Raw genomic sequence first — 23001 nt, forward strand, 5'->3', positions numbered from 1 at the left:
ATCAATCTTGCAGCCCAGCTCATGGGAAACAAGCTACTAGCCTGGCTGCTTTTGTTCATCCAAGGAGCTGTTTGTAACTTACCATGAACAGTGTATCCAAGCAAGCAGCCCCTCAGTCTTGAACTTGTAAGATTACCATGGACAAAGTGTTCATGGCTGGACCACGCAGAGCCCCAATACATTTTTCAATGCACTGTTACCTCAGATGGAATTTATCTGCTGGATACTCAGAAAAGGGGTATGCAGAAGGTACAGTCAGTAATAATGGTGAACAAGTCTGTGTAGTAGACCATGTATTAGCCAGCTAGCTGGCTGACCAGCCGGTATAATATTGCTGCCACTACGACCATCACTAATTAGAAGGCCAGCCCCACCATTACCTCATACAAAAGGAGCACCATAAATTTTTCATTCTAAGAATCAACCATTAAACAACTCTAAAAAACTCAGCAATACCTTCAGCAGTTAAACATTATGAAGTGAACTACAAGTTTGAACATCACACCCTCGCATACATATTACCATAATCAAATAGGTTACCTGTTATACATTCTGGTGCCGTGTAAACAGGAGTACCAGGGGAACGTCGAAGCTCATCATTGTTGCCCTGAAAAAACAAGTATTAACAGAAGTCTAAAACACAACAATTCTCCTAGGGTGGAGGTCTGACTTGGAGAGAAGATCATAAGCAATCAACCTTTTCATTCATGATTAAACACATCCACCTAGCAAGTCTAAAAGCCTCACCTGAAACCTTTGGCTGACACTAAAGTCGCAAATCTTGACATGGCCAGAAGCACTTATCAGGAGATTCTCAGGTTTGATATCACCATGTATGATCCTCTACAAAAAAAGACTGGATTCATGTTCATCGTGACTAAAAGTGTGCATTCCACAAGAAACATAAACAGGTAAAACACCAGCTTATACTTACACGGCTATGCAGGTACACAATCCCAGTAACTACGTCCTTAAAATATCTTCTCGCAGTTGCCTCACCAATTCCACCAGGAGGGCCTGAGCCTTCAAACATACATCTGCCTTCAATATACTCTAAGACTGTCCATACAGCAAAACGGTGAGAGCTTAGAATCAACAGCCAAGTCATCCTCACACTTTTCATAAGATCACCTACATCATCAGGGCGCTCTTGAAAACCATGGCATAGACCTAGACTTCATCGGTCACAGCATGTAAAACCCCAGCTTTTTAACCATAACCAGAAACAAGAAACAGAGGAAGGAGATGGGGAATTTGCTTCACACAAGGCCTCCAAACATATAGCATACAATGAGAATTTATTAGAGACTTACTCATGTATAGACGGTCACATTCAGAATCATCAATCACTTCGATCAGCTTAACTATGTTGGGATGATCCAGTTCTTTCATTATGGAAACCTGATAATAAACAAAATTATGTCAATCACTCCACCTTGAACTGATCCAGTTCTTTTTTGTTATGAAAACAATACAACAAACAGCATTGTTATTGTTGCCAACCATATTATCAGCTACGGAATCTTTCAAAAGTCCAGTCTTAAAAGGTAACTAACTGTAGTCTATAATTTTTCATTGAAAAGAAAGTGCTGCCTCTACAAGACAGAGAACCTATTCTATGTACCTAGACAGGTCCAGGATAAACCTAGATACACCTTTGAAAGGAATTGCAAGGTACATACTCATGGTAGTCATCCACAAGACAATATAATCATCACCTCCATCATGCATAATATTGACTAAATACTATGAGATCCCCGCTAACTTTATCAGTGCCTAATAGTGGGTGTAGAACTAGGTACCAATATTTACTCCCACACACATACATCAATACGAAGATCTGCTTACTCAGTTACATTTACAATAAAACTATCACAACTGCTGCACAACCAGCTATGCAAAAGACATGGTCCAAGAATGCTAAATTAAGATGAAGATTAAATTTGATGGACTCAAAAATTACCTCTTTGTATACATCGGTCAAAGCGGTCTCCGTGGGAGCCACCTTGATCCTTCGCAAACGAGACTTTTGAACAATCTGCAAACAAGCCATGTTTGGATTGTTTTGAAATAGCATTTGAGCCAGAAATGTGTGCAACAAGTCAAAACATATCTTTCAAAATCCTAAAATAAAATAGCTATTACAACTTGTTCCCTGCAAAAGTAGCTAGTGACACATGGACCATGTAATGTTTTCACCTTGACATAATGCTCCTTACCACATTCTAAATGAAAAACAGGAAGACAGACTACTAGCAGTGGCATTCTACATTAAAGAGATGGAGATCATGATCAAGCTCTCAGCCTCAAGGAACATGTATGCAAAGCATGAGGATGAGTTGACATGAACACAACACATGCAGACCATTAGTAGCTACAGAAAAGTAAGAAACATAATGGTAAGCTTCTCAACAGGACAAGAGTTGTGTAGTGGCTATTATTGCTCATAAATGTGAATGCTATAACTCAGGAAGCTAACCTTCATGGCATATAATTCTTCATCGGCGACATTTCGACAAAGTACCTGATGACACAAAAATGGCCCTTATCAGTATCTGACATGAAACCAAATCAACAAAGCCAGAAGGGCATCCACCTCTACTGACCACTTTGCTGTAGCTTCCGATACCAATGTTCCCTTCCCTCACATAGTTATTGATCATCTTCTTCCCACTATAATCCTGCCGTAAATGATGCCCAAAGCACATGACTTCAAAGAGCATCAAAGTGAACCGGCAAGCCAAACTTCAATCACAGCATACCAGCCTGTCCACCTTCTATCACTTGACAAGATTAACTAACATTCATCTTTGAAAGTTTTGTGCATTGACCAGGCTAAGCTCCTTAGAAGAACAATCACAATTGAAGAAAAAGAAAAATGACAAGATCAGTGTCTACGGTTCAGATAGCCCTATAGAAACATTGACAATTGTCAACGTCTTAGTGAGATTGTTTGAGTTAATTCCAGTGAGACTTAGTAAGGCTCTAGGGCTATCTGAACTACTGACACTGATCTTGTCATTTTTCTTTTTCTTCAATTGTGATTGTTCTTCTGATTCATGAGATTGAAAGTTTGAGTTAGTTCCGGTGAGACTTAGTTAGGCTCTAGACCTTATGGAGAAAGATTGACCAACACTTGCTTCCTAACTTCAAGCTAACAGCTGAGTCATCCTGCTAAGTAAACTCTCTGCTTGGAGATAAGCACAGAGGCACCCCGCCCAAGGAACTTCCTGAGGAACTCATTATATGTGTTGATAATTGAAATGGTAAGCAAGTTTGTCTTTTTGGCGCAAAAAAGATTCGTCAATGAGTTTCCTATCTGCCAAGCGGGGCACGGGCTATATCTCCCCTATCAAGAGCGTACCCTCTACAAAAGAAAAGGGAGACTCTCCCATGATCAACAACGTATGTACAATGGCTAAGTCATAAAATGGGAGGGGGGGATGGGCACATAGGTAGCCTGTAGTGCCAGTGGATATTGTGGTCCACCATAAAGAAAGGTCCAGGCCACCACAGCCAAATTAATGCCTTGTGCTGTCCCTCAGCCTTGTCAGAGCTCCCCTTGTCTACTATCATACTGTCCTCTGAGAGTGTGAATCAGCTCAAGCCACCTGCACGCTCGTACTACGGGCGGCTCTACTCTACCCTCAAAGACTCTGAAGCATCGGACCCGCCATGCAAACCATAAGCCAAGGCCTTCGGCTACTAATCAGCTTCCAATCTAGAGTCTCTCGGTTTTCTTTTTTTTTGAGAAATGACAAGTCTGTATTACTAAGTACTCTAGGTCCTCGAGGATACTTGGGTCAGCCTGTCCTCAAGGAGCCATACAAATCAACACACGTGTACAAGGACTCCAAGCTCAAAGTTGTTTATACTATGTAGGAGTTGAAACCGGCCTGTTCAATCCAAAAAGGGCGGTAGACTTTACTTCAAACCTTGATTTAGCTTTCACCCATTATTAGTCGTCTATTTTACCTGCGCTATAGTGACACAAGAGAGGGGAATGGGATACAGATGCTAGAATGCACCTGTATGAGAAGACCGACACCAGATTGGCCCCTAACTTAGGCGCCCCTTTCGGTATTTCTTTATTGTTTAAAAGAGGGAATATACGTTGTGGTTCTTTCCAAGCTGCCCCGTACAACCTTGGCTGAATTTTGAATGTTCTAGCTTGATTTCGGCAGCATAATTGTACTAGAACCCTTCACAGTCAGTATTCCCACGCATTGGCCGACTTCCCCGACGCATACGGGCACTTTGCAAAACCTGGCGAGAATCTGCAGCACGCTGAATTCTCTGTTTTCAGCCCTGAAAATGCGCCAGATCGCCTGTACAGCGGTCCCCTTGCGTCCCCGAACCTCCTGGGGGTATTAGGGTCCGCTTAGGGCCAAAACCCTAAACCTGCAAAAATACACAGCAGGCTGTAATTTACTGTTTCGGGCTCCGTTTCGCGTGCCGGTCGCATCCGTAGCAAGTCCTAGAGCTCCCGCACCTGTAGGGCTACTTGCCCTTTGAATCGGACGAGATTTCTGGCGTGAAACCTCTCCGAATTCACCTGTACCTGCGGGGGGATTAGCCGCTAGCTAATCCAGTACCTGTGCAAGAGGCTCTTGCCTCGGCAATCGCGCATGAACCCACACAACTGTACATTGGTCAAATGAAGAGCCCACTAGAGGGGCATAACATATTGCCAAAGGGGAGAGAGAGCGCAGTGCGTAGCGTGCAGGGCATCACTCCTGGCACCGCACTGTGCATAAGAGGGAAAGCAAGCACTCCATAGCTCTTAACCTGTGACAAAACTGAAAATGAGGCTCTCCCCCTCCTAAATTCAGCGCCAACTCTTGTTGCATGAGGCAAGTGCACCAGAAGGTGCCACTTGGCACATTTATAAGCATTTTCCCATTTCGGGGTTGCCGCCTAAAAATCTCCCAACCGGTTGCCTAGTTGACTTCACGGCAGAGTAAGAAAATGTTCCCTTTGTCATTCCGGAGGTAATGACGCCAACACATTTTCAAGTCCCAAAATAGCAGTTCCCTAAATTTTAGGAGATGCTGCCATTGTATCTTTCTAGGTCATCCGACCCTCTTTGTACACTGCGGCCACATCCAGAACTGAAATGTAGCCTCTGTAGCAAAGGATTCCACTTTGGCTAGTCAATGACCCCACTTGGCTAACCATAGTCCTTGTCCAACCTTAGTGCTCTCTTGCCCTCAGGCCTGGACTCCCTCTGGACAGTTCCACACTAGCTATGGAATGCAGGGCAGTTAGATTTCCCGAGGGGTGTTTCCAAAAATTGAAAGTAAATAGATAATAAGAAAGAAATCAACAAAAAGGATAGATAGTAGTCGTTCATGCTCATTGTCAACCCTGGTGTATTCAACACCTCGTCGACTCATGTATTGCCTGCGTGTGAACCCTGTCCCAATGACATAGTGGTAGCTTCGCACTCTGCCATTGCTTTGAGTCACTAACTTTCCAATGACAAAATGGTAGCTGCACATTTTGCCACTGTCTTATAGTACACGTTGGATTCCGTAACACTTTCGAGCATACCCAAACCGACAGTTTAAGAATGCAGTTACACATGTACTCTTCAATAGAAGCAATCACTGTATCCTTGACAAACTGACAAGAAATACTCACTTCTATAGCACTAACCAAACTTTTGGACATTCCATAAGAGCAATTGCCAAACTGACAATCTGTACAGCTCTAACATTCATGTAACAGGTATTTCATTTGAGCTCACTTTAAATACCTTGTACATCATTTGTTTCAGAAGCCATTGTTACACTGACAATCCATGTAGCTTTGAAACTCAAGGGGTCAAGGTAGGTTGCAAATTGAGGGCTTCAAGGTAAAGTGATAACACAGTTGGTGACTCTGCAAGTTCACCTTCTTCCATCCACTTAGCATCCATTGGTGGATAGTTTTTGAACTTTACCAAGTAACGCCTAGCAACCTTGCCTTTCACTTTCCTTTCTTTGTGTGCCAAAATCTGTTCTGGGACCAAGATCTCGTCAAGTTCCTCGACTTCCGGCTCATCTTCAGCTGGCATATCTTCTGGCACATCACCCACATAGGGTCTGAGAAGACTCACATGAAACGCATTGTGAATCTTCCAACTGTCAAGCAATTTCAGCCTATATGCAACATCACTGATTATGCCGCATACTTGAAAAGGCACATAGTAACGCATGCTGAGCTTTGGAAACAGTCTTTCCTTGCCCTTCATCTTCTTTAACCTTGCCTTTTCAAAGCGTAAAAGCACCAAATCACCAAGTGAATATACCACTTCACGACGGTGACGATCAGCTGCTTTCTTTTGCTTTGCCTGAGTCCTTTCTAAGGCCACTTTGACCTTCTTGTACATTTCATCCATGTCCTGAACATACTTATCTGCTTCAAATATCTTGTCCTTTGTATGCAGTATGGGAGGAACTTTCTTGCCACCTTCAACTATCTCAAAAGGTGCCTTGCCAGTTGATGAATGCACTGTATTATTGTATGCATACTCCACCAATGGCAAATACTGCTCCCACTTTCCTTTATGCTCTGACACATAACACTTCAGCAGATCTAGGACAGTAGAATTTGCCTCTTCTGACTGCCCATCTGTTTGAGGATGAAATGACGAAGAGAATTTGAGCGTGGTGCCCATATTCTCAAACAAACCTCTCCAGAACAAACTTGTCATGCGTGGATCACGGTCGCTAACAATCGACTGTGGCATGCCATGATACTTGAAAATATTGCTCATAAACAAGCGTGCCATCTGATCTGGCTTTATCTTCTTCCTGACAGGAATAAAATGAGCCTGTTTGCTGAATCTGCAAATAATGGTCCAAATACCATCGTTTCCTGTCTGCGTTCTCGGAAGATCAAAGATAAAATCCATAGCAATACTTTCCCATGGTTTATCTGGAATAGGTAGTGGTTGCAATAACCCAGGTGCCTTTTGCCTATCAAACTTGACCTTTTGGCATATTAGGCATTCTCGCACAAAGGCATCCACATCCCTTCTCAATGTAGGCCAATAGAAGAATGTCTCAACCGCTTTAACTGTAGCATCGATACCACGATGCCCTGCATACGGTGGGACATGACTCTCTTCCATAACTTTGCGTCGCAATGGCTTTGTGACACACAATCTGCCATGCATCATCATGAACCCGTCTTTAAGAAGATAGTGTTCATGACGTTGTCCATCTATTAGTTGCTCGAAGACCCTTGCAAAATCTTCATCATTTGCATACTGTTCTCTCATATCATCAAGTTCATGATGATAAGGAATCGACACAGCTGAAATTTGTGGCTTCCTTGACAAGGCATCAGCCACAACGTTCTTCTTGCCTTCCACATGCACAATCTGAAAATGGAACATGGACAAGATATTTACCCATCGCATATGCTTCTCAGATAACTTTGTTTGTGTCAAGAAGTATCGCAAGGTTTGATGGTCCGTTTGGACAACGAAATCTGCACCTAGCAGGTAGTGTTTCCAACTTAAGAGCGCATGAATCACAGCCAATAACTCTTTCTCATAGACCTGCATGGTCATCTCTGGCCCTTGCAAAATTCTGCTCTCATAGGCTACTACCCTGCCATCTTGCATTAGCACTGCACCAATGCTACTACCGCAGGCATCACACTGGACCACAAATGACTTCCTAAGATCTGGCAACACAATGACTGGATCTGACGTCATCTTTTCTTTAAGAGATTAAAAGCTGAAATCTCTTTTTGTGTCCATCTAAAGGTGACTGCCTTCTTTTGAAGAGCATGTAAAGGTGAAGCAATCTCAGCGAAATTTCGGATAAACCTTCTGTAATAGGAGCATAGTCCCAAAAAGCTTCGGACATCATGCACCGTCTTCAAATTTGGCCATGACTTGATCGCTTCAACTTTTGCAGGATCCATTCTGACACCATCCTTTGAGACAATGTGTCCCAGAAAGTGAATCTCTTCCAGAAAAAACTCACTTTTCTTTGCATTGATGAGCAACCTATGACTGCGTAGCTCTTTGAACACAATGGCCAAGTGATGCCTATGCTCCTCTTCATTCTTTAAGTAGACTATCATGTCATCAAAGAATGTACCAACAAACTGCTGGTGTGGACGGAAAATTCTGTCCATCATCCTATTGAACGTAGCAGGAGCATTTGTGAGACCAAAGGGCATCACTAAAAATTCGTAAAGGCCAAACGTTGTTCTAAAAGCAGTCTTGTGCACATCCTCTGATCTAATGCGGATCTGATGGTACCCACTCTTTAGATCTATCCTGCTAAACATAGCTGCTCCTTCTAATTTGTCCATAATATCATCAATTCTAGGTATAGGGAACCTATTCTTGATGGTATTCTTGTTCAGTGCACGGTAGTCTATGCACATACGCCATGAGCCATCCTTTTTCTGCACCAACAACACTGGAGAACAGAATGGAGATGAACTGGGCTGAATCAGCCCCTTTTCTAACAGCTCTTGTACTTGGCCCATTATCTCTTTCTGCTGAGCCGCACTAACCCTGTACGGAGGCTTATTTGGTGGGCTACTGCCTGGCACCAAATCTATCGCATGGTCCTCAGGTCTCTCTGGCGGTAATTGAGATGGTAATGAATCGGAGAAACAGTCACTATACTGTTGTAAAAACATTGACCTTTCTTTATCTAGCACAGATAAATTTGATTCATCACAATCTGACACTTCACGTGCAAAAACCAAGTACGCAGAAAGATGCTTTTTCATTACAGAAGTAATAGCAGAAGCTGATACAGTAGGAATAGACTCCCCTTTAAGCTTTACATCCAGAATATGAGTCTTTCCCCTGCTCTATACAGTGATCTTTTTGTTGTAGGCATCCATGATTCCCTGTACACGAAACAACCAAGGAATACCTAACAACACATCACATCCGTCCAATGGCATGATGTAAAATTCTTCAGCATCTACATAGGACTGGATATGTAGGCGCAATTTTCCAATGATGGGTGTCACAGCCTCTGTATGGCTAGGACATGCCAAACCTGCCTCTGCTGTATACCCCATCTCTTCAGGTCTGATTCCCAACTTTGAAGCCAATTCTGGGGAAATAAAGTTGGCTTTGACACCTGGATCAAAGAAGATAAGCACTGTTTGATCCCTGACCTTTCCCCATGCTCTGCAAAGCTCACTTGCATCTGAGTTTGGCTTGTCGCCCACCATATCTGGCACTAGACCAGCCATGGGCTTCTTTCCTTTCCTGTCCTCCTTGTCTTCAGAATCAGCTGACCTTTTCCTTTGTAGGACAGTTGTAAGCAATGTGGCCAGGCTGCACACATATAAAGCATTTGTTTTCTGTCCTCAGGACCTTCTTTTGCTCTTCTGACTTGCGAGGAAAACGTCTTTTCCATTTCTTTGCTGGTCCTTTTTCTGATTCAGCCGTAGCTTTATCTTTCCCTGCGTTGGCCGACTCTTAAGTCCCTTTAGGAGCCTCATTGGGAACGTGCTTCTTGGCTGAATTTTTCTTGCCTGATCCTGCCTTGACGCTAGTGTTAAATTCACAATCTTCTCCCTTGAGCAAACCATTCCCAGTGTTTGCTACCTCGATGAGCTGCGTCAAAGTAGTGACTTTTGTCTTCGTGCAGTATTTTCTCAATCCTTTGGGTAGGCCACAACAGTATTTTTCAATTTGTTCTGTCAATGGCACAAACCTATAGGAAGTTACTGGAGGTAGAGCTTTCCAAAACTTCCGATTGTAATCATCCAGATTTCTGCAAGTGGCAGCATTAAGCTGGTGCCATTCTGTCATGACATCTGCTTCAAAGTCATCAGATAACCATGCTGCTGCAAAAATCTGCTTGAAGTAAATCCATGTGGACGGAGCTTTCCCTTGAAGCAATAAAGTTGTCCACCATTGTCCCGCATTCCCTGTCAAGAAAGTGGCTGCCTTGCGGACCTTTGAAGCCTCTGTAAAGTTTCCCCCTGCATAGGCCATGTCAAACTGCTGGAGGAATGAGAGAGCCTTCTTCCTGTCATAAAACCCTGTAAAGGTCGTGAAAGACACACCTTTGCCACCTTCTTTGTACGGAGTTGGCCTCTCCAGCGGCGTTAAATTGTCATATGGAAGTGACTGAAACATGGGAACACTATTAGGGTTCATCTGTGTTCCTTGGCCGCTATTAACTTGACCTGAAAATGCCATATTTGGCTGCTGATTTGTAATTCCAGCCATACCAAAATTTGCCTGTGGCATCCCAAATTGGCCCTGAGTGCTCTGAAACCCTGGTTGCATACCCATGACACTGTACATGGGATTAGGCATCATCGTTTGAGCACCCCCGAACACTGTTCCTGGCGTGTAAAACTGATTTCCAGGTGCATGACCAGCCATGCTCTGGAATACGGATCCACCTCCAAAATAGCCAGGGTGTACTGAAGGTGGTGGGAAGACCTGTTGCATAGCCTGTAGGTTGCTTCCCTGCCCATTAGAACCAACTATAGGCTGCTGAAGGTGGCGGGCTGAACTGGTACAGCTTGAAAGACTGGCATCTCAGCCACCTGTTCTTGCACCTTAGGCACAGGTTGTGGAGACTGCATGTTCTCCGTCAAGTGTACAGGTGTTTCCATTGACTGTGCAGTATGAATCACCTGTGTTCGAGCCTTAACAGGCTTTTGAATATGATCCAGTGACCCAACTTGCTGAGACGGAACAGGAGGTTGCAAAAAGGCTAAAACCCTTGGGTTCTGCATTACTTGTGTAAACATAGCCACAGCAGTAGCCAACTGGGTCCTGAATATATCGTCATCTGTCTGTGGTGGTCTTGAGGACTCACCCACTTCATGTGTCTGTTGACCCTGTGAAGAGGAAACCTCTTCAGTCACATCATCTGGTCTGTCAGCCATAATTGCAATTCCCTGTGTCTGGTCTATGATCCCCTGTGTCTTCAAGCCCAAAACTGACCAAGGCTCACTTCTATGGGAAAAAGTGATTTAATCCTGTCGATGGAACCATGAAACCGGCCTGTTCAATCCAAAAAGGGCGGTAGACTTTACTTCAAACCTTGATTTAGCTTTCACCCATTATTAGTCGTCTATTTTACCTGCGCTATAGTGACACAAGAGAGGGGAATGGGATACAGATGCGAGAATGCACCTGTATGAGAAGACCGACACCAGATTGGCCCCTAACTTAGGCACCCCTTTCGGTATTTCTTTATTGTTTAAAAGAGGGAATATACGTTGTGGTTCTTTCCAAGCTGCCCCGTACAACCTTGGCTGAATTTTGAATGTTCTAGCTTGATTTCGGCAGCATAATTGTACTAGAACCCTTCACAGTCAGTATTCCCACGCATTGGCCGACTTCCCCGACGCATACGGGCACTTTGCAAAACCTGGCGAGAATCTGCAGCACGCTGAATTCTCTGTTTTCAGCCCTGAAAATGCGCCAGATCGCCTGTACAACGGTCCGCTTGCGTCCCCGAACCTCCTGGGGGTATTAGGGTCCGTTTAGGGCCAAAACCCTAAACCTGCAAAAATACACAGCAGGCTGTAATTTACTGTTTCGGGCTCCGTTTCGCGTGCCGGTCGCATCCGTAGCAAGTCCTCGAGCTCCCGCACCTGTAGGGCTACTTGCCCTTTGAATCGGACGAGATTTCTGGCGTGAAACCTCTCCGAATTCACCTGTACCTACGGGGGGATTAGCCGCTAGCTAATCCAGTACCTGTGCAAGAGGCTCTTGCCTCGGCAATCGCGCATGAACCCACACAACTGTACATTGGTCAAATGAAGAGCCCACTAGAGGGGCATAACATATTGCCAAAGGGGAGAGAGAGCGCAGTGCGTAGCGTGCAGGGCATCACTCCTGGCACCGCACTGTGCATAAGAGGGAAAGCAAGCACTCCATAGCTCTTAACCTGTGACAAAACTGAAAATGAGGCTCTCCCCCTCCTAAATTCAGCGCCAACTCTTGTTGCATGAGGCAAGTGCACCAGAAGGTGCCACTTGGCACATTTATAAGCATTTTCCCGTTTCGGGGTTGCCGCCTAAAAATCTCCCAACCGGTTGCCCAGTTGACTTCACGGCAGAGTAAGAAAATGTTCCCTTTGTCATTCCGGAGGTAATGACGCCAACACATTTTCAGGTCCCAAAATAGCAATTCCCTAAATTTTAGGAGATGCTGCCATTGTATCTTTCTAGGTCATCCGACCCTCTTTGTACACTGCGGCCACATCCAGAACTGAAATGTAGCCTCTGTAGCAAAGGATTCCACTTTGGCTAGTCAATGACCCCACTTGGCTAACCATAGTCCTTGTCCAACCTTAGTGCTCTCTTGCCCTCAGGCCTGGACTCCCTCTGGACAGTTCCACACTAGCTATGCAATGCAGGGCAGTTAGATTTCCCGAGGGGTGTTTCCAAAAATTGAAAGTAAATAGATAATAAGAAAGAAATCAACAAAAAGGATAGATAGTAGTCACACACTGGTGAGAGGAGTCCTAGAATATGAACCAGGGCTGTGGAGAATACTGCCAAGTGATCTAGGCCCCAGCCCTGTGCATTGTAAGGAGCGTAGTAGTGCATGTGCATCGTCTTTAAGAAAGAGTGGCAGCGCTCCTCTGCTAGAGAAGAACTAAACTGAAAGAGAAGGACAACACGCGAAACAGAGTGGCGAAATTCCACCCTACAGAGTATTGGCCCCCAAACCTTGGCGCCCCTTTGGATATTTCTTTATATTGTATCATCAAAGTACAAGCTCGTACTCCATCCTCTGCACCTTCGTGTCACGAGGACGTGGCAGCTGTTAACTATGTCACAAGGGTTGGTTTCTTTCCAATGATTTTTGTTTTAGTTTTGAGACCCTCTTTTTGAAGTAGCAAACAGTTGGACATTGTATGGTCAATGTGAACGGTAGTTTCACCAGCAGACGAGAAATGGTCGGTACTGGAATCGTATAGTAAGAGGATGTCTAGGTTCAGAGCAAGATCATGTAGGTCTCCCCGTCGCACTTAGCAAGTTGGTGGATACTAAGAAGTGAACTCAATAAAGGCATAAAGTCAAGGTGGGACTACCAACAGAAAGTATCCGACACTTGGGCCACATTGCACTTTTGGATGCGGTCCCAATGAGGATAGATGGTCAGATGACCAGTGGGAGCCCAACGGAAGCATCTCCTAAAAATTAGGGAACGGCTATTTTGGGCCATGAAATGTGTTCGCGTCATTACCTTCGGTATGACCAGGGAAACATTTAACAACTCTGCCACGAAGTAAACTGGGCAACCAATCGGGAGATTTTTAGGCGGCAACCCCGAAACACGAAACGGTCTGTAAATGCACCAAGTGGCACATTCCTGTGCACTTTCCTCATGCAAGAAGAAGTGGCGTTGAAATTTAAGTTGGGAGAGGCCTCATTATGCATTTCTGTCACAGGTTAAGAGCTATGGAGCGCTTTCTTTCCCTCTCATGTACAGTGTGGTGCTAGGAGTGATGCCCTACACGCTACACACTGCTCTCTCCCCTACGTGCAGTTATGTGATGCCCCACAAGAGGGCTCTTCATTGACTGATGTACAACTATGTGGTTTCATGCTTTTGTGTTGAGGCAAGAGCCTCCTTGAGCAGGAACAGGGGTAGCTAGCTGCTACTCCAAAGCAGGCACCGGCGAGGGTCATAACCTCACCGTACAGGTGCGAATTCAGCATTGTGTATGCGCTGTAAATTGACTGGTTTTCAGCCATACCGATGCCAGAACCCTTGGAAATCGAGCCCCACCGGCAGAGGACAGCTAGGGGACTGTTTGGGACTGAAAACTGAGCAAAAACCAGTAAATACAGCGTACTGAATTTACTGTTTCTGAGCAGGAATCAGAGGGTATACGTCAGTGGAAGTGAGTTCTAGCAGGGGAATTGGTTTCGTGCAAGTTTCGGGGCTGTTATGTTGCCGAAATTTGGCCAAAACTGGTAGTATCTAGCAGGATACAGGTAAAGGATTCCCAAGACTCTACTTTGTAATTTACCTCTCAAAGTATAAAGAAATACCGAAAGGGCCGCCAATTTTGGGGCCTACAGGTTGTCGGGTTTGCTCCGAGCATTCTAGCTTCCGAACCGTATGTGTGCATAAGTGTTAATTCCCGTCGCAGGTTTCCTTTGCACGTTCTCTCTGTGTGTCTAAAGTAAAGAATTTCAAGTGAAAGCCAAAGCCTACCACCCCATGGGCCGGTTTCAAGGTTCCATTGCCGGGATATCAATCACTTTTTCCTCAAAGAGTGAGCTTCGGTTGTTTTGGGTAAAGACACAGAGTACAGGAACGCGGGAGCCGACAAAGGGAAGGGCATTATCGAAGAGGGTTCATCTTCGAAAGACAGACAAGAAGTTCCTATGGTGTTCGAGGTTGGTGAGAGCTCACGGCCACGTCACTCTATACCTCCTGTTGATGTGAATGTCCCTCCAGTAGTACAGGGCTTTATGACTGGGCAACTTGAGGATGATGCGTTCAAGACTCAATTAGTTGCTGCGGTGAATGTCTTTTTGCAACAGGTGCAGAATCCAAGGTTTATGGAGTTCTTGCAAGCGTCACCAGTGCAACAACAAAGTAGGCAACCTACACCGCGTATAGAGCTTGTTGAGGCTCAAGCCTAGGTACTTCATGCAACTTAGCAGGATAGGGAACTGTCACCAGCTTGTGGCAATTCCATTTTTGTTTATTTTCTCTTTCTTTGGGGAATTTCGTTTGTTTTACCTTTTGGAAACACTCCTCTAGAAATCTAACTGCCCTGCATTGCATAGCCAGTGTGGAATTGTTCAGAGAGAGTCCAGGCCTGAGGGCTAAAGAGCACTAAGGTTGGACAAGGACTATGGTTAGCCAAAGTGGGGTCATTGGCCAGCCAAAGCGGAATCCTTTGCTACATAGGCTACATTTCAGTTCTGGGTGTGGCTGCAGTGTACAAAGGGGGTCAGATGACCTAGAAGAATGTAATGGCAGAAACTCCTAAATTTTAGGGATTGCTATTTTTGGACGGCAAAATGTCTTCGCGTCATTACGTGCAGTTTGACATGGGGATCATTTTGTTACTCTCTGGCCAAGTCAACAGAGGCTGCAAGTGAGATATTTTTAGACCCAAGGATCTAAAGCGGGAAAATGTACAAATGAGTGACACTTGGCACTCTGAGGCCAGTTTACTACTTAAAGAGAAGACAAAAACGTGATTTTCAACTGTGAGCTCGTTTTTGAGTACTGTCACAGGCGGGAGAGCTTCAATGGAGTGCTGGCCTACCCTCTATGTACAATGAGGTACAGGATGTCATGACCTGCGCACCTCTCACTGCTCTCTCTCTCCCCTATTCTTTATGGTTATGCCCCTCTAGTGGGCTCATCAGATTGACCAATGTACAGTTGTTAGGTTCATGCGCGATTGCCGAGGCAAGAGCCTCTTGCACAAGTACTGGATTAGCTAGCGGCTAATCCCCCGCAGGTACAGGAGAATTCGGAGAGGTTTCACGCCCGAAATCTTGTCCGATTCAAAGGGCAAGTAGCCCTACAAGTGCGGGAGCTCGAGGTCTTGCTACAGATGCGACCGGCATGCGAAACGGAGCCCAAAACAGGGAATTACAGCCTGCTGTGTATTCTTGCAGGTTTAGAGTTTTGGCCCTAAACGGACCCTAATACCCCCAGGAGGTTCGGGGACGCAAGAGGACCGCTGTACAAGTGATCTGGCGCATTTTCTAGGCAGAAAACAGAGAATTCAGCGTGCTGCAGATTCTCGCCAGGTTTTGCAAAGTGTCCGTATGTGTCGGGAAAGTCATCCAATGCGTGGAAATACTGATTGTGAAGGATCCTAGTACAGTTATGCTGCCGAAATCAGGCCAGAACAGTTGAAATTCAGCCAAGATTGTGCGGGGCAGCTTGTAGGGAACCACAGCTTTTATTCCCTCTATTAAAGAATAAAGAACTACCGAAAGGGGCGCCTAATTTAGGGGTCAGTCTGGTGTCGGTCTTCGCATACAGATGCATTCTAGCATCTGTATCCCATTCCCCTCTCTTGAGTCATTATAGCACAGGTAGAATAGACGACTAATAATGGGTGAAAGCTAAATCAAGGTTTGAAGTAAAGTCTACCGCCCTTTTTGAAGTTAACAGGCCGATTACATGGTTCCATCGACGGGATTAAATCACTTTTTCCTCAAAAAGTGAGCCTTGGTCAGTTTGGGTTAAAGACACAGAGAGAGTTTGGGATGACCTTGAAAACACAGAGAGTTTGAAAGTAGATCGAGTGGATTTACAGGTGAGAAAGACTACGAGTCTTTCTTTGGATACAGGTGAGAAAGGCTACGAGTCTTTCTTTGGATTTACAAGTGAGAAAGGCTACGAGAGTCTTTCTTTGGGTTTACAGGTGAGAAAGGCTATGAGAGTCTTTCTTTGGATACAGGTGAGAAAGGCTACGAGTCTTTCTTTGGATACAGGATGGATGGCAACAAGGAAGAGGGTTCCTCTTCAGAGGATAGACAACCTATTCCAACTGCACATGAAATTGGCGAGAGTTCAGGCCAAGCAGAGAAAGCTTTGCAGGTTGTTACTGCTGTGACCATGTTCAAGCAATTGATGGAGCATATAAGATTTATGGAGTTCATACAATCTTCATCAATAGCACATCAAGTTCAAGGCAGTTTTGGCATGCCAGGAACATTGTTTAGGGGTATGCAAGGCATGGTGTCCAACCCCATGTATGCAAACATTGGTTTGCACCCAAGATTTCAGGGCACACAAGGTCAGTTTGGGGTGTCACCCACAGGTGTACCCATTATGCAAACTGTCTCTTTTGACAATTTGGAGTCAATGGATAAGCTAAAGCCATACAAAGAAGATGATCAGTGAGTCAATTGACACATTCAATGGCTTTGATGAGAGGACAAAGGTTTTCTCTTTCCTCGAACAATTTGACAAAGCATTTGTTGGAAACAGCATTTAAAGTCAGGAAAGCTACCACTTTTCTGGAAAAAACTTTTCTGGAAAAAAAAAATGCAAGTCAGTGGTGGAATACACTGTTGTTACAAGGACAGACTCCTTCCACTTGGAATGATTTCATACAGGTACCGAATTAGCTAAAGGCTAATTCAAAACAGGTACAGGATGATTTAACAAGATTTCTTGTGAGAAATCTCGTGTAAATCAAGGGCAAGTAGTCCTACTGATGCAGAAGATCAAAGGCTACGAATTGGTGCGATTGGCACGCAAAACAGAGCCCGAAAGAAGAAAATACAGCTTGCTGTATTTTTCTGCAGATTTAGGGTTTTGACTCTATTTGATGCCTTTTTGTCCCAAGAGCTTCGGGGAAGCTAGAGGACAGTAATACAAGTGATCTGGAGCATTTTAGGAGCTAAAAACAGAGAATTCAGCGTGCTGTATTTCCAGGACAGGTTTGCAAAAGTGCTCTATTATGCGTGGATAATCACTGGGATATGTGGATTTTTGGTTATGAAGGTTTCTACTACAGTGCAATCAGGGCCAATTTGGGGTGCCACAGGGTCACTTTGGCATGGCTGGTTTTTCTGGACAGCTGCCAGATGTTGCACCTCTGACGCAAAATATGAATGGTCAAGATGTAATGATCATGCCTACTACAGTGCCCATGTTGCAGACCATTCCGTATGACAACTTGGGGGCACTGGAGAAGCCGAAAGCTTACAAAGAAGGTGGTGCAGCTGTAAAGTTCAGCACTTTCAGTGGCTTTGAGGATAAAGCCAAGGCTCTCACTTTCCTCCAGCAGTTTGATACAGCTTATGCAAGAGGGAATTTTACAGAGGCCTCTAAGGTCAGGAGAGCTGCTACTCTCTTAAAGGACAATGCGCTTACATGGTGGACGACATTGTTAATGCAAGGGCAAGCACCCGCCACTTGGGTCTACTTCAAGCAAATGTTTGCATCTACTTGGCTGTCAAATAAATTTGAAGCCGATGTCATGACAGATTGGCACCAACTTACTTCGGCTACATGCAAGAGCTTGCTGCAGTACAATAAGAGGTTTTGTAAAGCGTTACTCTCAGTGACCTCCTACAGATTTGTGCCATTGACAGAGCAGATAGAGAAGTATTGTTGTGGGCTGCCTAAAGGGCTTCGCGATTATTGTACCAAGAACAGATTGGCTACCCTCACTCAGCTTATGGAAGTTACTGGTCTTGCCTTGTTGAAAGGAGAGGACAATGGGTTTCCAAGCAACAAGAAAGGAGGGCAACAGAAGAAAAATTCAGCGAAGAAGCCCTTTGTGAAAACGGCTCTTGAAGCGTCACAGGGGTCAGAAAAAGCCACCAACGACAAGGATTCAGCCGGGACTTCTGGAGCGCAGGCAAAGAAACAGAAAAGGAAGCCTTTTGTGCGCAAGTCGCTCGAGGAAAAGAAGGTCCTAATGGCTGAAAACAAATGCTTTATATACGAGCAGCCTGGTCACTTTGCTACCAATTGTCCACAAAGAAAAAGACCAGCTGACTCACATGATAAACAAGACCAGAAAGGCAAGAAGCCTAAACCCACGGCAGGTTTGGTGCCCGATATGGTGGGTGATAGGCCCAGTACAGATGCCAGTGAGTTATGCAAGGCATGGGGTAAAGTTAGAGATCAAACGGCACTTATCTTCTTTGATCCAAGTGCCAAAGCAAACCTTATCCCACCAGAGTTAGCTATGAAGCTGGGCATCTGAGCTGAAGAGATGGGGTACACAGCAAAGGCACGGTTGGCATGTCCTGGCCACTCAGAGTGTGTTACTCCTATTATTGGAAAGTTGCGTCTGCTCAAAGGGGAGTCCGTCCCTATTGTATTTGCTTTTGCTATCACTTATGTAATAAAGAATCACCTTTCTGTGTACTTGATTTTTACACGTGATGTCTCAGATAATGATCAGTCAAATTTATATGTGTTAGATAAAGAGAGGTCAGCATTTTTGCAAAAGTTTAGTGACTGTTTTTTTGATTCATTACCGTCGCAATTGCCGCCAGAGAGACCTGAGGACCATCGGATAGATTTGGTGCCAGGGTGTAGCCCACCAAATAGACCTCCCTACAGGGATAGTGCAGCGCAGCAGAAAGAGATTATGGGCCATGTTGAGGAGTTATTAGAGAAGGGGCTGATTCAGCTTAGTTCTTCACCCTTTTGCTCCCCAGTGCTCCTAGTGCAGAAGAAGGATGGCTCATGGCGCATGTGTATTGATTACCGTGCGTTGAACAAGAATACCATCAAAAATAGGTTTCCTATTGCTCGAATTGATGATATTCTCGATCGTTTACAGGGTGCTGCAATTTTCAGCAAGATAGACCTTAAGAGTGGATACCATCAGATTCGTATAAGGCCAGAGAATGTGCACAAGATTGCGTTTAGAACGACATTTGGTCTTTATGAGTTTCTAGTGATGTCGTTTGCGCTAACAAATGCTCCTGCCACGTTCAACAAAATGATGGACCGGATTTTCCGCTCGCATCAACAGTTTGTTGGAACATTCTTTGATGACATGATAGTCTATTCGTAGAACCAAGAGGAGCATAGTTGTCTGTAACAAACTTGGACACTCCAAGTCAAGAATCTACCGCGATAGCACCAAATAACTACTTCAAAACAGTTCACAATTCACAATTGATTCACCCAACGGAGTTCCGTGCCTAGAGATATTGGCCTCAAAGACTCGCACCCCTTTCGGTATTTCTTTTTGTATTAATCTCAGTTCAAAGTACAAAAGTGTGGGCAAGCGCTCAAACTCAAGACTCTACGTCCAGATGCTCTGAGTTGTGAGTGGCCTACCCACTTATTTAAAGAGTACAAGGGATGCCAAAAGCAGTGCCCCAAAAGCTGAAAATCAAATGCTCAAAGCTTTGCAAAAATAAAGCAGTTTTTCTTTCTCTCTTGCTTAGTAAATTGAAGCAAAGAGTCTCTCTCTCTCTCTCTCTCTCTCTCTCTCTCTCTCTCTCTCTCTCTCTCTCTCTCTCTCTCTCTCGCCAAAAGGCGTAGGAAAAAGCAAGCAAAAAGCTGCCCTAAATCTCCGAAACCTGCAACGCAAATCACGGGATTCCGTATTGCTGCCACGTGGCAAGTTCTTGCAAGTTCCGAGACTGTTGTACGGCCAGCCACGTCAGCTTTTCCATTTCAGAGTTAGGATTTCCGCAGAATTAGGGTTTGTACATAGCAGGCAGCCACGTCATCACTTTGTGACATACCCCCCTCTTGAAAGCATTGTAATCGCCCTCGATTACCCCTACAAAACAGAGAGAAGCCATAAACTGCCTTAGCAGACACTGACTGTTAGTACCTACGTACTAGGAACACACATCTAGCACATGTACCAATCGACAGTCACATGACATTCAACATTCATTCGGATCTAAGACCGTGATTTATCGACAATGTAGCTAGCAATCGCATCTAGATCCAGTCGGTACCTCATCGATGCCCGATTGACTAACCCTTATTGCAACCATGTCTATTCGAGATCCATTAGACCAAAATGCTACGGTCATTTCGTCTATCAGTTCCTGCACTTACAAACAAGTCAAGAACAAATCAGTTTCATATTCCGGGATTCCATTTCATGAAGTCATACAATAGAATACTGTCACCTCTCAGTATCCCTGAAGCTCAAAGAGACATCAAGGACTCTAGTATACAAAAATTCAGGCATCTGTTGACAAAGGAGCAGAGTAACTCCCCTCTTGTGCATCCCACTGCACAAGATCTCCGGCCAAGCTGAATTCTGGAATCCTTTTGGAATAGACTATGCTAAACCAAAAGCTTCGAGGTAAAGCTTCGAGGTAAAGCTTCACAATCTGAGGAGTATCTGCTACGTCCTCCTCCTCCATCCACTTCGCAATCAATACAGGATAGTTGAATTTAACCAAGAACCGCCTTCGGACTTTACTTTTATTCTTTGTGTCCTTATGTGCCAAAATCTATTCAGGAACGAGGATCTCCTCGTTTTCCTCCACTTCGGGTTGCTCATCGGGCCAGTGTGAATCAATTGTGAACTGTGAACTGTTTTGAAGTGGTTATTTGGTGCTGTCGCGGTCTGTAACAGACTTGGACACTCCAAGTCAAGAATCTACCACGATAGCACCAAATAACCACTTCAAAACAGTTCACAGTTTATTCGACACTGGCCCAGCGGAGTTCAGTGCCTAGAGATACTGGCCCAAAGACTGGCGCCCCTTCGGTATTTCTTTTCGTATTAATCTGTGTTCAAAGTACAAGAGTGCGGGCAAGCGCTCAAACTCAGACTCTGCGTCCAGTGCTCTGAGTTGTGAGAGGCCTGCTCACAAATTTAAAGGTACAAGGGATGCCAAAAGCAAAGCCCCAAAAGCTGAAAATCAAAAGCTCAAAAGCTTTGCAAAAAAATCAAGCAGTTTCTCTTTCTCTCTCTCTCTCTTGCTAAAATAAAGCAAAGAGGTTTCTCTCTCTCTCTCTCTCTCTCTCTCTCTCTCTCTCTCTCTCTCTCTCTCTCTCTCTCTCTCTCTCTCTCTATTAGTAAATTAAAGCAAAGAGGTTCTCTTTCTCCCAATTGCGTAGAAAAAGCATTGCTCAAAAGTAGTCAGCACAATTCACGCCACAAAACACGGAGATCCGTACATTTGCCACGTCAGCAAAATTCACGATTAGGGTTAGGGTTACAATTTGGGTAGAATTAGGGTTTTTGAATTTAGGGTTAGGGCTACGGTTAGGGCAAAATTAGGGTTTTTGATTTAAGGGTTAGGGTTTCAGCAGAATTAGGGTTTCAGATTTTTAGGGTTAGGGTTTCAGCAAAGCGGACAGCCACGTCATCACTTTGTGACATACCCCACTCTTGAAAGCATTGTAATCGCCCTCGATTACGCCTACAGGCAAAGGCCATAAACCGTCTTAGCAGACACTGATTTTTAGTACCTGCGTACTAGGAACACACATCTAGCACATGTACCAATCGACAGTCACATCACAGGACATCACATGACATTCAACATTCATTCTGATTTTACACCATGATTTATCGGCAATGTAGCTAGCAATCGCATCTAGATTCAGACGGGATCTCATCGATGCCCGATTGACTAACCCCTATTGCAACCATGTCTATTCGAGATCAAATTAGACTAAAATGTTGCAGTCGTTTCGTCTATCAGTTCTTGCACTTACAACCAAGTCAAGAACAAATCAGCTTCATATTTCGGAATTCCATTTCATAAAGTCATACAACAGAATATTGTCGGCTCTCAGTATCCCTGAAGCTCAAAGAGACATCAGTGACTCTAGTATACAAAAATCAAGGCATCTGTTGACAAAGGAACAGAGTAACTCCCCTCTTGTGCATCCCACTGCACAAGATCTCCGGCCAAGCTGAATTCTGGGTTCCATTTGGAATAGACCATGCTAAACCAAAAGCTTCGAGGTAAAGTTTCACAATCTGAGGAGTATCTGCTAGGTCCTCCTCCTCCATCCACTTCATATCCAATGCAGGATAGTTCTTGAATTTAACCAAGAACCGCCTTCGGACTTTACCTTTATTCTGTGTCCTTATGTGCCAAAATCTGTTTAGGAACAAGGATCTCCTTGTTTTCCTCAACTTCGGATTGCTCATCGGGTTCCCCATCTTCATGCACATCATCTTTGATGTCACGTGACACATCCAACCCTATGTGTCCGTGGACAAGCTACAGCATGACTAGGGTTCAGTTCAGTCAAGTCAATCTAGAATAGGAAGTGATATGGCACTTTTGTGAGTCTGTTCGCAGACCGTGCATGTCCAGACACTTAGATTAGATGCATATCCTTTGGTTGCACACAAGATGACCATCAGATTCCAGTCAGATCCCATCAGTAGCATTTTTACATTGCATAGACCTATTTTCCCTATTTTTGACATTTTCACTTATTATTTTTAACTGACTTTTGTTGGAAAGTAGGTAGGGCAATTTTGCTAAGTTTGTATATAAGCAAACCTAGCGCTAACACTTTCTGGCAGAAGAGGCAGCAAGAGCACCTTGCTCAACAGGCAACTTCTTAGCAAGACCAACCCCCGCGACAAC

General features: G+C 44.5%; 1 protein-coding gene across 2 annotated transcripts in view; it reads right to left on the reverse strand.

Moving 5' to 3' along the window:
- LOC147461609 (serine/threonine-protein kinase GRIK1-like) overlaps positions 1-23001 on the reverse strand; it is a 69841-nt gene that overhangs the window by 8980 nt on the left and 37860 nt on the right. Inside the window, exons 2-8 of one of the 2 annotated variants that reach the window (XM_086509109.1) lie at positions 2607-2681; positions 2480-2524; positions 1964-2038; positions 1314-1401; positions 935-1059; positions 748-843; positions 541-607 (exon numbers count right to left, since the gene is read on the reverse strand). In XM_086509109.1, the coding sequence (XP_086365235.1) occupies positions 541-607; positions 748-843; positions 935-1059; positions 1314-1401; positions 1964-2038; positions 2480-2524; positions 2607-2681 (571 nt within the window). The remainder of the gene's footprint in view (positions 1-540; positions 608-747; positions 844-934; positions 1060-1313; positions 1402-1963; positions 2039-2479; positions 2525-2606; positions 2682-23001) is intronic. The other variant, XM_086509110.1, reaches the window with a different exon arrangement.

This window comes from Adiantum capillus-veneris, chromosome 3 (assembly GCF_014529385.1).
Source record: "Adiantum capillus-veneris isolate H3 chromosome 3, ASM1452938v2, whole genome shotgun sequence".
Taxonomy (NCBI): domain Eukaryota; kingdom Viridiplantae; phylum Streptophyta; class Polypodiopsida; order Polypodiales; family Pteridaceae; genus Adiantum; species Adiantum capillus-veneris.